This window comes from Cebus imitator, unplaced genomic scaffold (genome assembly GCF_001604975.1).
Source record: "Cebus imitator isolate Cc_AM_T3 unplaced genomic scaffold, Cebus_imitator-1.0 Scaffold193, whole genome shotgun sequence".
Taxonomy (NCBI): Eukaryota; Metazoa; Chordata; class Mammalia; order Primates; family Cebidae; genus Cebus; species Cebus imitator.
In genome coordinates, this window is record NW_016107508.1 from 1,173,039 (window position 1) to 1,187,501 (window position 14,463).

General features: G+C 36.3%; 1 protein-coding gene across 2 annotated transcripts in view; it reads right to left on the bottom strand.

Moving 5' to 3' along the window:
• Positions 1–14,463, bottom strand: part of TC2N (tandem C2 domains, nuclear) — a 59,737-nt gene that overhangs the window by 25,633 nt on the left and 19,641 nt on the right. For both annotated transcript variants that reach the window (XM_017546954.2, XM_017546955.2), the window contains exons 2-3: positions 11,942–12,064; positions 10,419–10,652 (exon numbers count right to left, since the gene is read on the bottom strand). In XM_017546954.2, coding sequence (XP_017402443.1) covers positions 10,419–10,652; positions 11,942–12,008 — 301 coding nt within the window. In that variant the 5' untranslated portion in view covers positions 12,009–12,064. The remainder of the gene's footprint in view (positions 1–10,418; positions 10,653–11,941; positions 12,065–14,463) is intronic.

Sequence of the window (14,463 nt, forward strand, 5' to 3'; positions counted from 1 at the left end):
AGAACTTTGTGAAGCATACACAAGTTTCAATAGCTAAATCAATCAGGTGGAAGAAAGGATATCAGATATTGAAGACTAATTCAATGAAATAAAGTGAGAAGGCAAGATTAGAGAGAAAAGAGTGAAAAGAAATGAACAAAGCCTCCAAGAAATATGGGATTATGTGAAAAGACCAAATCTATGTTTGATGGGTGTATCTGAATGTGATGGGGAGAATGAAACCAAGTTGGAAAACATTCTTCAGGATATTATTCAGGAGAACTTCCCCAACGTAGCGAGTCAGGCCAACACTCAAATTCAGAAAATACAGAGAACACCACAAAGATATTCCTCAAAAAGGGCAACCCCAAGACACATAATGTCAGATTCACCAGGGTTGAAATGAAGGAAAAAATGCTAAGGGCAGCCAGAGAGAAAGGTCTAGTTACCCACAAAGGAAAGCCCATCATAGTGGATCTCTCAGCAGAAATCCTACAAGCCAGAAGAGTGGGTGTCAATATTCAACACTCTTGAAAAGAATTTTCAGCCCAAAATTTCATATCTAGCCAACTGAGCTTCATAAGCAAAGGAGAAATAAAATATTTTATGGACAAGCAAATGCTGAGAGATTTTGTTACCACCAGGCCTACCTTACAAGAACTCCTGAAGGAAGCACTAAACACGGAAAGGAACAACCAGTACCAGCCAGTGCAAAAACATACCAAATTGTAAAGACCATTGACACTATGAAGCAACTGCATCAACTAATGGGAAAAACAACCCACTAGCATCAAAATGGCAGGATTAAATTCACACATAACAATATTAAATGTAAATGGACTAAATGTCCCAATCAACAGACACAGACTGGCAAATTGGATAAAGTGTCAAGACCCATCAGTGTGCTGTATTCAGGAGACCCATCTTACATGCAAAGACTTCCACAGGCTCAAAATAATGGGATGGAGGAAGATTTACCAAGCAAAGGGGTTACAATCTTAGTCTCTGATAAAACAGACTTTAAACAAACAAAAATCAAAAGAGACAAAGAAGGGCATTGCATAATGGTAAAGGGATCAATGCAACAAGAAGAGATGACAATCCTAAATATATATGCACCCAATACAGGAGCACCCAGATACATAAAGCAAGTTCTTAATGACCTACAAAGAGACTTAAACACACACACAATAATAGTGGGAGACTTTAACATGCCACTCTCAGTATTACACAGATCAATGAGACAGAAAATTAACAAGGATATCCAGGACTTGAACTCAGATCTGGACCAAGTAGACCTAATAGACATCTACAGAACTCTCTACCCCAAATCAACAGAATAGACATTCTTTTCAGTACCACATCACACTTGACCACATAATTGGAAGTAAATCACTCCTCAGCAAACGTAAAAGAATGGAAATCATAACAGTCTCTCAGACCATAGTGCAATCAAATTAGAACTCAGGATTAAGAAACTCACTCAAAACTGCACAGCTACATGGAAACTGAACAACCTGTTCCTGAATGACTACTGGATAAACAATGAAATGAAGGCAGAAATAAAGACGTTCTTTGGAACCAATGAGAGCGAAGACACAATGTACCAGAATCTCTGGGACACATTTAAAGCAGTGTGTAGAGGTAAATTTATAGCACTAAATTCCCACAAGAGAAACGAGGAAAAATCTAAAATCAACACCCTAACGTCATGATTAAAATAACTAGAGAAGCAAGGTCAAACAAATTCAAAAGCTAGCAGAAGACACGAAATAACTAAGATCAGAGAAGAACTGAAGGAAACAGAAACACAAAAAACCCTTCAAAGAAATCAATGCATCCAAGAGCTGGTTTTTTGAAAAGATCAACAAAATAGATAGACCATTAGCCAGACTAATAAAGAAGAAAAGAGAGAAGAATCAAATTGGTGCAATAAAAAATGATAAAGGGGATATCACCACCAATCCCACAGAAATACAAACTACCATCACAGAATACTACAAACACCTCTATGCAAATAAACCAGTAAATCTAGAAGAAATGGGTAAATTCCTAGACACTTACACCCTCCCAAAACTAAACCAGGAAGAAGTTGAACCCCTGAATAGACCAATAAGAAGGTCTGAAATTGAGGTAGCAATTCATAGCCTACCAACCAAAAAAAGTCCAGGACCAGATAGGTTCACAGCAGAATTCTACCAGAAGTACAAAGAAGAGCTGGTACCATTCCTTGTGAAACTATTTCAAACAATACAAAAAGAGGAAATCCACCCTAACTGATTTTATGAGACCAACATCACCCTGATACCAAAACAAGGCAGCGACACAACTAAAAAGGAACATTTCAAGCCAATATCCCTGATGAACATTGATGCGAAAATCCTCAATAAAACACTGGTAAACTGAGTCCAACAGCACATCAAAAAGCTTAGCCATCACAATCAAGTTGGCTTCATCCCTGGGATGCAAGGCTGGTTCAACATACACAAATCTATAAACATAATCCATCATATAAACAGAACCAAAGACAAAAACCACATGATAATCTCAACAGATGCAGAGAAGGCCTTTGACAAAATTCAACAGCCCTTCATGCTAAAAACTCTCAATAAACTAGGTATCTATGGAACATATCTCAAAATAGTAAGAGCTATTTATGACAAACCCACAGCCAACATCATACTGAATGGGCAAAAACTGGAAGTATTCCCTTTGAAAACCAGCACAAGACAAGGATGCCCTCTCTCATCACTCCTATTCTACATAGTATTGGAAGTTCTGGCCAGGGCAATCAGGCAAGAAAAAGAAATAAAGGGTAGTCAGTTAGGAAAACAGGAAGTCAAATTGTCTCTATTTGCAGACAACATGATTGTATATTTATAAGACCCTATCGTCTCAGCCCAAAATCTCCTTAAGCTGATAAGCAACTTCAGCAAAGTCTCAGGATACAAAATCAATGCGTAAAAATCACAAGCATTCCTATACACCAGTAATAGACAAACAGAGAGCCAAATCATGAGTGAACTCCCATTCACAATTGCTACAAAGAGAATAAAATACCTAGGAATACAACTAGCAAGGATGTGCAGGACCTCTTCAAGGAGAACTACAAACCACACTGCTCAAGGAAATAAGAGAGGATACAAACAGATGGAAAAATATTCCATGCTCATGGTTAGGAAGAATCAATATCGTGAAAATGGCCATACTGCCCAAAGTAATTTATAGATTCAATGCTATCCCCATCAAGCTACTACTGATTTTCTTTACAGAATTGCAGAAAACCACCTTAAACTTCATATGGAACCAAAAAAGAGCCCACAGAGCCAAGACAATCCTAAGCAAAAAAAAAAAAAAAAAAAAAAAAATTTGGAAGCATCACACTACCTGACTTGAATCTATACTTCAAGGCTACACTAATCAAAACAGCATGATATTGGTACCAAAACAGATATATAGGCCAGTGGAACAGAACACAGGCCTCAGAAGTAAGACCACACATCTACAACCCTGATCTTTGACAACCCTGACAAAAACAAAAACAAGCAATGGGGAAAGGATTCTCTATTCAATAAATGGTGTTGGGAAAACTAGCTAGCCATATGCAGAAAGCTGAAAACACCTGATACAAAAGTTAATTCCAGATGGATTAAAGATTTAAACATAAGACCTGACACCATAAAAACCCTAGAAGAGAACCTAGGCAATGCCATTTAGGATATAGGCATGGGCAAGGACTTCATGACTAAAACACCAAAAGCAATAGCAACAAAAGCCAAAATAGACAAATGGGATCTAATTAACTAAAGTGCTTCTGCACAGCAAAAGAAACTATCCAGGGTGAACACACAACCAACAGAATGGGAAACAATTTTCGCAATCTACCCATCTGACAAAGGGCTAATGTCTAGAATCTACAAAAAACTGAAACAAATTTACAAGACAAAAAAACAACCCCATCAAAAAGATGGCAAAGAATATGAACAGACACTTCTCAAAAGAAGACTTTTATGCAGGTAACAAACATGAAAAAAAGCTCATCATCACTAGTCATTAGAGAAATACAAATCAAAACCACATTGAGATACCATCTCACACCAGTTAGAATGGCAATCATTAAAAAATCAGGAGACAACAGATGCTGGAGAGGCTATGGAGAAATAGAAATGCTTTTACACTGTTGGTAGGAGTGTAAATTAGTTCAACCATTGTGGAAGACAGTGTGGCGATTCCTCAAGGATCTAGAACTAGGAATAGCATTTGACCCAGCAATCCCATTACTGGGTATATGCCCAAAGGATTATAAATCATTATACTATAAAGACACATGCATACATATGTTTATTGTGGCACTGTGCATAATAGCAAAGACTTGGAAATGACCCAAATGCCCATCAATGATAGACCAGATAAAGAAAATGTAGCACAAATATACCATGGAATACTCTGCAGCCATAAAAAAGGATGAGTTAATGTCCTCTGCAGGGACATGGATGAAGCTGGAAACCATCATTCTCAGCAAACTGACACAAGAACAGAAAACCAAACACCACACGTTCTCACTCATAAGTGGGTGTTGAACAATGAGAACACATGCACATAGGGAGGGGAACATCACACACTGGGGCTTGCCGGGGGGTGGGGGACTTGGGGAGGGATAGCAGGGGGTGAGAGGATAGGGGAGGGATAGCATTAGGAGAAATACCTAACGTAGATGACAGGATGATGGATGCAGCAAACCACCATGGCATGTGTATAACTATGTAACAAACCTGCATGTTCTGCACATGTACCCCAGAACTTAAAGTACAACAAAAAATATAAAAATATATAAAAAATAATAAAATATCTCTCATGGTATTAAAATTTTATATATTTAAAATTTAAAAAAAAAAAAAAAAAAAAAAAAAAAAAAAAAAAAAAAAAAAAAAAAAAAAAAAAAGACAATGGGGATAATATCTCCAGGCCATGTCAGAGACCTTTGCAGCAGCCTCACAGGCCTGGAGGCCTAACAGGAAAAAATGGTTTCATTGGCTGGACCCAGGACCCCCTGCTGTATGCAGCCTAAGGACTTGGGGCCCGGTGTCCCAGTTGCTCTAGCCATGACTAAAAGGGGCCAAGGTACAGCTCAGGCCATGGCTTCAGAGGGTGCAAGCCCAAGCCTTGGCAGCTTCCACATGGTGTTAGCCTTCAGGTGCACAGATCAAGAACTAGGGTTTGGAAACCTCCTCTTAGATTTCAAAGAATGTACAGAAGTGCCTGGATGTCCAGGCAGACATTGCTGCAGGGGAAGGGCCCTCATGGAGAATCTCTGCTAGAGCAGTGTGGAAGGGAAATATGGGGTTGAAGCCCCCACAGAGTCTCCACTGGGGCACTGCCTAGTGGAGCTGTGAGACAAGGGCCACCATCCTTCAAACCTCAGAATGGTAGATCCACCAAGAGCTTGCACTGTGCACCTGGAAAAGCCACACTCAATGCCAGCCCATGAGAGCAGCTGGGAGGTTGTACCTTGCAAAGCCACAGGGGTGGGGCTGCCCAAGACCGTAGGAACCCATCTCTTACAACAGTGTGACCTGGATGTGAGACATGAAGTCAAAGGAAATCATTTTGGAGCTTTTAAGATTTGACTCCCTCGCTTGATTTTGGACTTGCGTGGGGCCTTTAGCCCCTTCGTTTTGGCCAATTTCTTCCAGTTTGGAATGGGTGTATTTATCCAATGTCTACACTGCCATTGTAACTAGAAAGCAACTAACTTTTGATTTGTCTCACATGAGACTGTGGATTGTGGACTTTTGAGTTAATGCTGAAATGAGTTAAGACTTTGGGGGACTGTTGGGAAGGCATAATTGGTTTTGAAATGTGAGCACGTGAGACCTAGGAGGGGCCAAGGGCAGAATGATATGGTTTGGCTGTGTCCCCACCCAAATCTCATCTTGAATTGTAGCTCCCATAATTCCCATGTGTTGTGGGAAAAACCTGGTAGGAGATAATTGAATCATAGGGGCAGTTTCTCCCATACTGTTCTCATGGTAGTGAATAAGTCTCAGATCTGATGGTTTTATAAGGAGTTTCCCCTTTCATTTGGCTCTCATTTTCTCTTACCTGCGGCCATGTAAGCCATGCCTCTCACCTTCCGTCATGATTGTCAGGCCTCCCCAGCCACGTGGAACTGTGAGTCCATTAAACCTCTTTTTCATTATAAATCACCCAGTCTCAGGTATGTATTTATCAGCAGCATGAAAACAGACTAAGACAAGGTGTATCATCTTTTATCATTTATACTATATTTTTACTGTACCTTTTCTATGTGTAGATATATTTAGATACACTAACACTTACCACTGTGTTAATTGCCTACAGTATTCAGTATAGCAATATACTGCATAGGTCTGTAGCCTAGGAAAAACAAGCTATCCATATAGCCTAAGTGTTTAGTAGGCTACACCATCTAGGTTTGTATAAGTGCCCTACGTTGTCCATGCAATAAGATAGCCTAACAACATATTTCTCAGAACATATCCCCATTGTTAAATGATTCATGACTGTGCTTGAAACACAATTTTAGTCACTACTGATAGCAGTCTGCCCTATCCCCTCAAAATCTTCTCTATCTCAACCCATCATTCACATATGCATGCATACATACATACACTTATTTAACTTCTATAATTAGGTACCACCTTACTTTCTTGACTCTAATAAAAGTAATTTTCTCTCTAATATATAAAAATCAGATGGTTTCACCACTCCTTCAATGAACCTATAATTTAAGAGTTAACCAATTTCTCCCTCATTCAACTCAAAAAGCAATGTTTTCTAGTGAGCGCAATGTCAAGAACGTAAGAAAAACTATCACACATTCCCAGGTAGATATTTCTTACCTTTTTTCTGATTGTGAAAATAATACATTAAAAACTCAAAATTATTTAGAAAATTCATTAAACAAATTATGGTACATTCATATGAAGAAATACTATGAATTAATCAAAAAGCAACAAATATGAAATGTTCAGAATATATTATGTGGATAAAACAACTTACAACACTGCATGGTTTAATCCCAATGTTGTTGAAAGATGAAAAACAGAGAAAGATCAATTGATTGGGTATTCTGTGAGCCAGAACTTTTTAAAACTATTTTGAGAAAGACTATTGATAAGCACAAAGTAAGATGGTAGGCCAGGCACTGGGTTCATCTTTTCTTCTTTCTTTAAAAAATTTAATTTGGCCAGGTATGGTGGCTCACGTCTGTAATCCCAGCAATTCTGGAGGCCAAGGTGGGTGAAATGCTTGAGGACAGGAGTTTGAGATCAGCCTGGCCAACATGGCAAAACCCCATCTCTATAAATACAAAAATTAGCTGGGTGTGGTGGTGTACACCTGTAGTCCTAGCTACTCAGGAGGCTGGGGCATGAGAATCATTTGAACACAAGAGGCAGAGGTTGCAGTGAGCCAAGACCGCACACTGCACTTCAGCCCAAGCAACAGACTGGAATTCTGTCTCAAAAAAACAAATTCTAATTATAATTTTTTTAAAAAAATCACTCCTACCAGACCCAACTCTCTTGTAGCTAACAATAAACTCTAGACCAAAACTAAAACAAAGCAAGCAAATAAAAACCCTGAAGGCAATGAAGAGTAAAGAAAAGTAATACAGATCTAGATAGAAGTTGACTCTGGGGAAAAAAGTAATGACACAAAGTGAGTTATTGGTCTTTAATGACTGTTAGCCTGAGCACACATCAAAGTTGGCACCACACAGGGTATATAAAACTCCAACAGAAAACTCACAGTCTTTCTAGGCTGAAGAACAACAGGGTAGAGTTCAAGCAAATCAGAGCTGCAGGAAAGTAAGGGGGGAATCCTAGAAAGGAGAGATTTCCAAATTCTGTAAATAAAGCCTTTTCAAATATCTGTCTCATCTCTGAACTACCACCCAACTGCTGCCACCCAAGACAAAATTTGTAATTTAAGTCCAACCAATTTACTTGTCTGGTAGAATGGAGGAAGAAAGAAAGGAAGGAGGAGGAGGAAGGTGTGTTATTCTGTTTGCATCACTATAAAGAAATATCTGAGGCTGGGTAATTTATAAAGAAAATCTGTTTCATTTGCTCTCTGTTTTGCAGGGTGTACAGAAAACATGGTGCTAGCATCTGCTCCTGATGAGGGCCTTAGGAAGCTTGCAATCATAGTGGAAGACAAAAAGAGAACAGGCACATCACATGGCAACAGCAGGAGCAAGAGATGCGCAGGTGAGGTGCCAGGCTCTTTTAAACAACCAGATCTCACAGGAACTCAGGGCTAGAACTCGCTTATCACCAAAGGGATGTTGCTAAGCCATTCATGAGGGATCTGCCCTGTGATCCAATCACCTCCCACCAGGCCCCACTTCTAACATTGGGAATCACATGAATTTGGAGGGAACAAATATCCAAACCATATCAGGAGGGAAAGGAGAAAGGGAAGGAGGAAAGGAGGGGTGAAAAAGAGGAGGAAGAAGGAAGAAAGGGAGGAAAGAAGAAACCTTTTCAGAGGAATGGAATTGAATCTAGAATCTCCACAACATAATAGTCAATATTTTTGATATTGATATCAAGAATACAACCCAAAAGTACTCCATATACAAAGAAACAGGAAAATGTGATCCATTTTCAAGAAAAGAGACAATCCACAAATCCAAACCTAGATGACCTAGATGCTGAAATTGGCAGATAAAGATTTTAAAGCTTAAAACATGAAAGAAAATAGGTTTGCAATAATGTAAAAATAAGAAATTGCAGTAGAGGAAAACTATAACAAAGAATCATATGTAGATGCTACAACTAAAAAATGCAATGTCTAAACTAAAAAATTCATGAATAGGCTTAACAGCACACTAAAGATAACAGAAGAGACAGTGAATTTGAAAAAATGATCAATATTACTGAATCTAAAGAACGGAGAAAAAAAGATACTTGGGAAAAAAAATAGTCTCAGAGACCTACAGAACATCAAAAGGTCCAACATAGGTATAATTGGAATCCCAGAAGAAGAAAAGAGGGGATAAGACAAAAAATACTTGGACAAATACTATAGATCTTGATAGAGATTTGTATTACACTGACATTTGTCAATATTCAACAAATATACACTTAAAATTCAGCAAATATACACAAAATTCTACATTAACTTGGGCAGCTCATTGTGTATAAAATTTATGTCAAAAGAAGAAAACTGTAAAGAGATGGTTGAATTCCAGTAAATGATATATATGTTTAAGTGTTTGCAAGGAAATATATTGGTGTCTTCAATTTACTCTAAAATTCATTCCCCTCCAAAAAGGGGATTAATAATGGATAAAAGAATGGCTATGTAGACAGATATACTTGATAAAGCAAGTATAGTAAGTAATGTTAATGGCAGAATTTATGTGGTGGACATACAGGTATTGGCTATTAAATTTTTTGTTTGTTTGTTTTACTTTCCTGTATGTTTGAAACTTTTGAAATTTTTCTAATAAAATTTTGAGGGTAAAAAAGCCATTGTGCCTTAGTGTGTCAATGGACTAACACAAATTGTTTTTTAAAAAAACAAGAGCTACATGTTATTTCATCATCTCTCTATTAATCCATTGGCTTCTACATCACCCAAATTCAGCCAATGGATCTACCTTATTCAAGTAACTATTTAGAATGAGAAGTACAGATTGGTGAAGAAAGAAGGGAAGGAAAAATGACTATTTGATTGTTTCCTTATTTTTCATTGCACCAAATATTAGAAAATAATAAATAAGAAACATGTCTTCTATGTTTACTAACCAATACAAAATAACTCCTTTACTTTTTCATTCTAGACATGTGATGGATAACTGAGGTATTACAATTACAGTTATCCTTCAGTAAATGTGAGGGATTGGTTCCAGAACCCTCCATGGATACCAGAATCCATGGATGCTCTAGTTCCTTATATAAATGGTATAGTATTCGCATATAACCTACACATATCCTCCAATATGCTTTAAATCATCTCTTGATTACTTATAATACCTAATACAATGTAAATGCTATTGACATAGTTGCCACACTGTATTGTTTGGGGAAAAATGACAAGAAGAAAGTCTGCACATGTTCAGTACAGACACAATCATTCATTTTTTTTCCAAATATTTTTGATCTGCAGTTAGTTAAATCCACAGAAGTGAAATCCATGAATAGGGAGGCCCAATTACATTATTATTGCTTGAAAAAAGGCCAAATCTACATACAAATTATTGTATTATGATCAGATTTCAAAATGGGACCTTTCAAAAATACTGTACATTAAGTTCTTCTACAGAAAAAGCAAAACATAAAAAACAAAATACAAAAGTTTTATATGAATTTTGTATTAAAAATACCAAAGCAAAATAACAGCACTTAAATGCCACAGTGATTTTTAAATCTTGCTATTTTATTGTTTACCTTCAAGTTCTTCCAGATGTGAAGTAGTTCCTTGTGTCCTGGGTTGAATATAAGATAACTTAAACTTGGGCACCACAAATGGTACTTCTTTGCCATCAGATGGTAATTTGGAAAGCAAATAATCCTCAGTACAGCCAAACTGAGGCTTTACAGAAACAGAATTCAATGGAGGTACAGAGATAACAGCATTCTGACTATTTGGGAGTGTCGCTTTATAATCTCTTTCCACAGAAACTGCACACAAAAGAAAAAGGAAAAGAAAAAAGTCATAAATATGAATATAGGTTACGTATAATCTAAACCTAGTATACTTTGATATTTAACCATTTTAGAACAAATTACTGACACATTTACTCTTGAGTCTTATCAAACACTTCTGGAATCTACATTAATTTTGTCCAGACAATGTTTGAGCAATTAAAACATTATTGCTAAAGTGCATTAACGAATCATAATGGTAAAAGCAGCTTTAAAGGGTCTTATTCCCACAGGAATCCACAGATGGAAAAACAATTTTATTTCACAGTTAGTTACACAGTGCTTTCAAGTAAAAATCTAGTCATTTAAAAATACTGTCAACGAAAGCAATTCTGGTCAGTACTACTGGTTAACATCAGTCTTAACTGCATATAGCAACACTATAAGGAAGCAAAAGGTCTTTAAGTCTAAAAATCTCAACGAAATCACAAAATAAAATACATTCTGACCCTCAATATATTTCATAATAGCAGCTATCCCTGTCATAGTTTTTATGACCCATTTTATTCATTCTCTAGAATCATATGTGATTCCTCGGCCACATGACTTACGATGGGAACTAAGTTATTCTTTATATATATATAATGCTATCTGTAGACTGAATGAAAGTACAAATACTATTGTGTAGAAATTTATGAAATGTTTCAATGTAAAAAAGAAGACTTCAGACTCAAATATACTGTGAAGCTCTGCTCTAGATTAGGAAAAAAAGAGCCAGAGAAGAGATAAGGAAGCCATGCAATAAAGAGAGAACTCTCCAAGGGTCCTTAATAAATGTGGATCTTCATAAAGTTATGGGTCTCTTCCCCACTGGTTATTGATTAATTCAAGGCATTTTTAATGTTATATACATATTCAAAATTGTCTTTATTTAAATCAAAACATGGGTCAGAATATGTTGTCTCTCAAACATACTTCTCTTCCCTCCTTGTCTTTGACTATACTATTTCATCCACCTATAACACCCATATCCAGCTTTCAGCTTCTCTTCCTTCTTCCAACCAACTTGCTAAACTCCTGTTCAGATTTCCAGGGCAAACGCAATCTTCTTTATGGTAAGGTCTTACGTGTCTCTTAGATTGAATTAATCTCTCTCCCCTATGCTCCAGACTATGTGAAGTTATGGAATATTTATCTAGTGTGCCTTATATTTCTGCTTCCCCCAAGAAGTTGGAAAACATGCCTAATTTTTTATATTGCAAAATGCCACAAATGAAGAAGGTGCTACATAAATGTTACTGACATCAAAATAAAACAAAACTCACAGTTGTGTTTTTCTGTTTCACCATAGAAACATCCTCTACAGCAACTCTTTATAAATTCTGTTGCCATTACATTCAATTTCCAATATCCAGCAAAAGATACGAACTTTCAATCTTAGTATTAATCTGTGGGTAGAATAGAAAACAAGTTAACATGCTCCTCATGCGTAATGCAATTAGATGTTACTAAATAAACCATATTATCTGTCTTTATAAGACACAATGAGGATTCTCAAGCAAAAATACTTAAGAGGAAGATAGATTTTTGTCATCATATGAAATGTTGTATAACTTATTTATAAGTTGTTAAAATGACATGTTTAGAAATTACTAAATAAACAATCTCAATGTTAAAATCTGGAAAAAATGAGAAAATTCCCATTCTTAATTTTCTTTCAGGAAAAATAAGATGGAAGATTGAGTGGAGAGATATAGAGTAACAAGAGGGGGGATGTGTTTATGAGAAAGAGAAGGGATAGTGTGGAAAAAGAAAAGCAACATAGAAGAAACACAGAAAAACAGAAAAAAGAGAGAAAGAAGAAAAAAGAGGTAAACTAGAACTTTTGCTGATAAAACAGCAAGAAACCTAAGACAAGAGCACATAGAATTAGGAAGAGACATTTGGGAAGGGAGTTGAAAAGGAAAAGGCCAAAAACAAGTGGGAGCAAACCTAGAAATAGAGAATGGAGACTAGACAGCAGGAGAGACAGAGTGAGCTGAGGAACAGCGAGAGATAAGAAGTAAAAAGGGAAAGAGTAGAATGAAGCGGAGAGAGAGGGAAAGGAAATGAAGATGAGAGGTATAAAAGGTCAGAGAAATCAAAGAAGAAAAAAGGACGTAGAAAGAGGTAAGAAAAGGAGAGAGGGGAAAACAAAATGCAAAAGAAAAAAAGGAGAAAAGAAAAAATGTTCAAAGAAACAGTAAAAGAAACTGAAAAGAGGATGAAAGACGAGAAAAGGGGGAAAAGATTGAGATAGAGAAGCAGAGTAAATTTAGGAGCATTGGTAAAAGAATACAAAATTACAGTTTTGATAGGAGAAACAGGTTCAATAGCTCTACTGTACTACATGGTGATTACAGCTAATGAAGATCTGTGGTCCTCTTCAGAGAGCTAAGGCTAGATGTTTAATTTCTCTCCACAAAAATAACTACGTCAGGTAATGCAGATGTTAGCTAGTTTTAACCATTTCACAATGTGTAGGCACTTCAAAACATCACATTGTATATAATAAATACATACGATTTGGTCAATTTAAAAAGTAAAGAAAAAGCATATCAAAAAAAGTAAAGAGAGTGGTAAAGAAGATAGGGTTAGAGAGTTAGAATATGAGGATAAACAAAAACAGACTATGAGAAAGGGAGATGAAATTAAAAAGTTGATCGGGAAAGAAACTAAGTATCTTAAAGAAAAGCTTATTCATTATTATATTCTAATAAGTACATACCTAGTATAACTTAAAAAAAAAATTTCTCTTTCACCTCATCTATCTTAATCTATGTCCAAGCAAAAGTTGAAAGAAAATATGACACTCCATTAAAAGTATGAGAAAACATTCACTTCCTCCAGATCAATTATTCTGGTAATTCAAAGGCCCTATAATGGGGACCAATAAACAAATAAACTGCATACTTTATGAATTATTTTAATCTTTAGAGTTACATTAATAGAAAAGTATACCTTAAGCACTACATCACATACGCACAAAAAGATACCACAAATAAGATATAGTGCAAATAAAGGAACTCTATTTTATATTTACCAGGAAATTAAATTGTATAAGAACTTCACGTCCAATTTCTCATCATCCTTGGTCTCAATGCCTTTGTTCTAAATCTCTCTTCATTTATGCCTACTTAAACTCCATACATTTTTTACAGGAGATTTTAAATATATGCAAAGAAGTGTAACAAAACCCTAACCAATCAGATTAAAATAATTATCAACTCATGTTGTTAATCTTATTTCGCCTCTGCCTCCCCATTTACCCTGTCCTTTGGATTATTTTGAAATAATTTTTAATCATATAATTTCACCCATAAATACATATATAATGATCTCTAAAACATGTGGCAAAGGACTCAAGAGTTAACTTCAAGGGGCTGTCACTGGCTGAAGGTGAATCATTTCAAGTATTAATACAAACAGTATCTGTAATGAATGGTAACATATCAAATGTTTCTAAAATGTTGCTTTTTTTAAAGATAACCATAATAGTATTATCATGTGTAAAATAACTAATATAGCCAACTAACTCAGTCACTGTTCAAATCTCTGCTATGGTCTCAATTTTTATAGTTGTTTTGTTGAAATTAAGATCAAAGTTTAAATTGTTTCATCTTTTGTTATTACCATTTTCTAATAACAAAACCACTAATAACCACTTGCCAGCCGGGCGAAGTGGCTCACGCCTGTAATCCCAACACTTTGGGAGGCCAAGGCGGGCAGATCACAAGGTCAAGAGATCAAGACCATCCTGGCCAACATGGTGAAACCCTGTCTCTAGAAGAAAAATAAATTGATAATA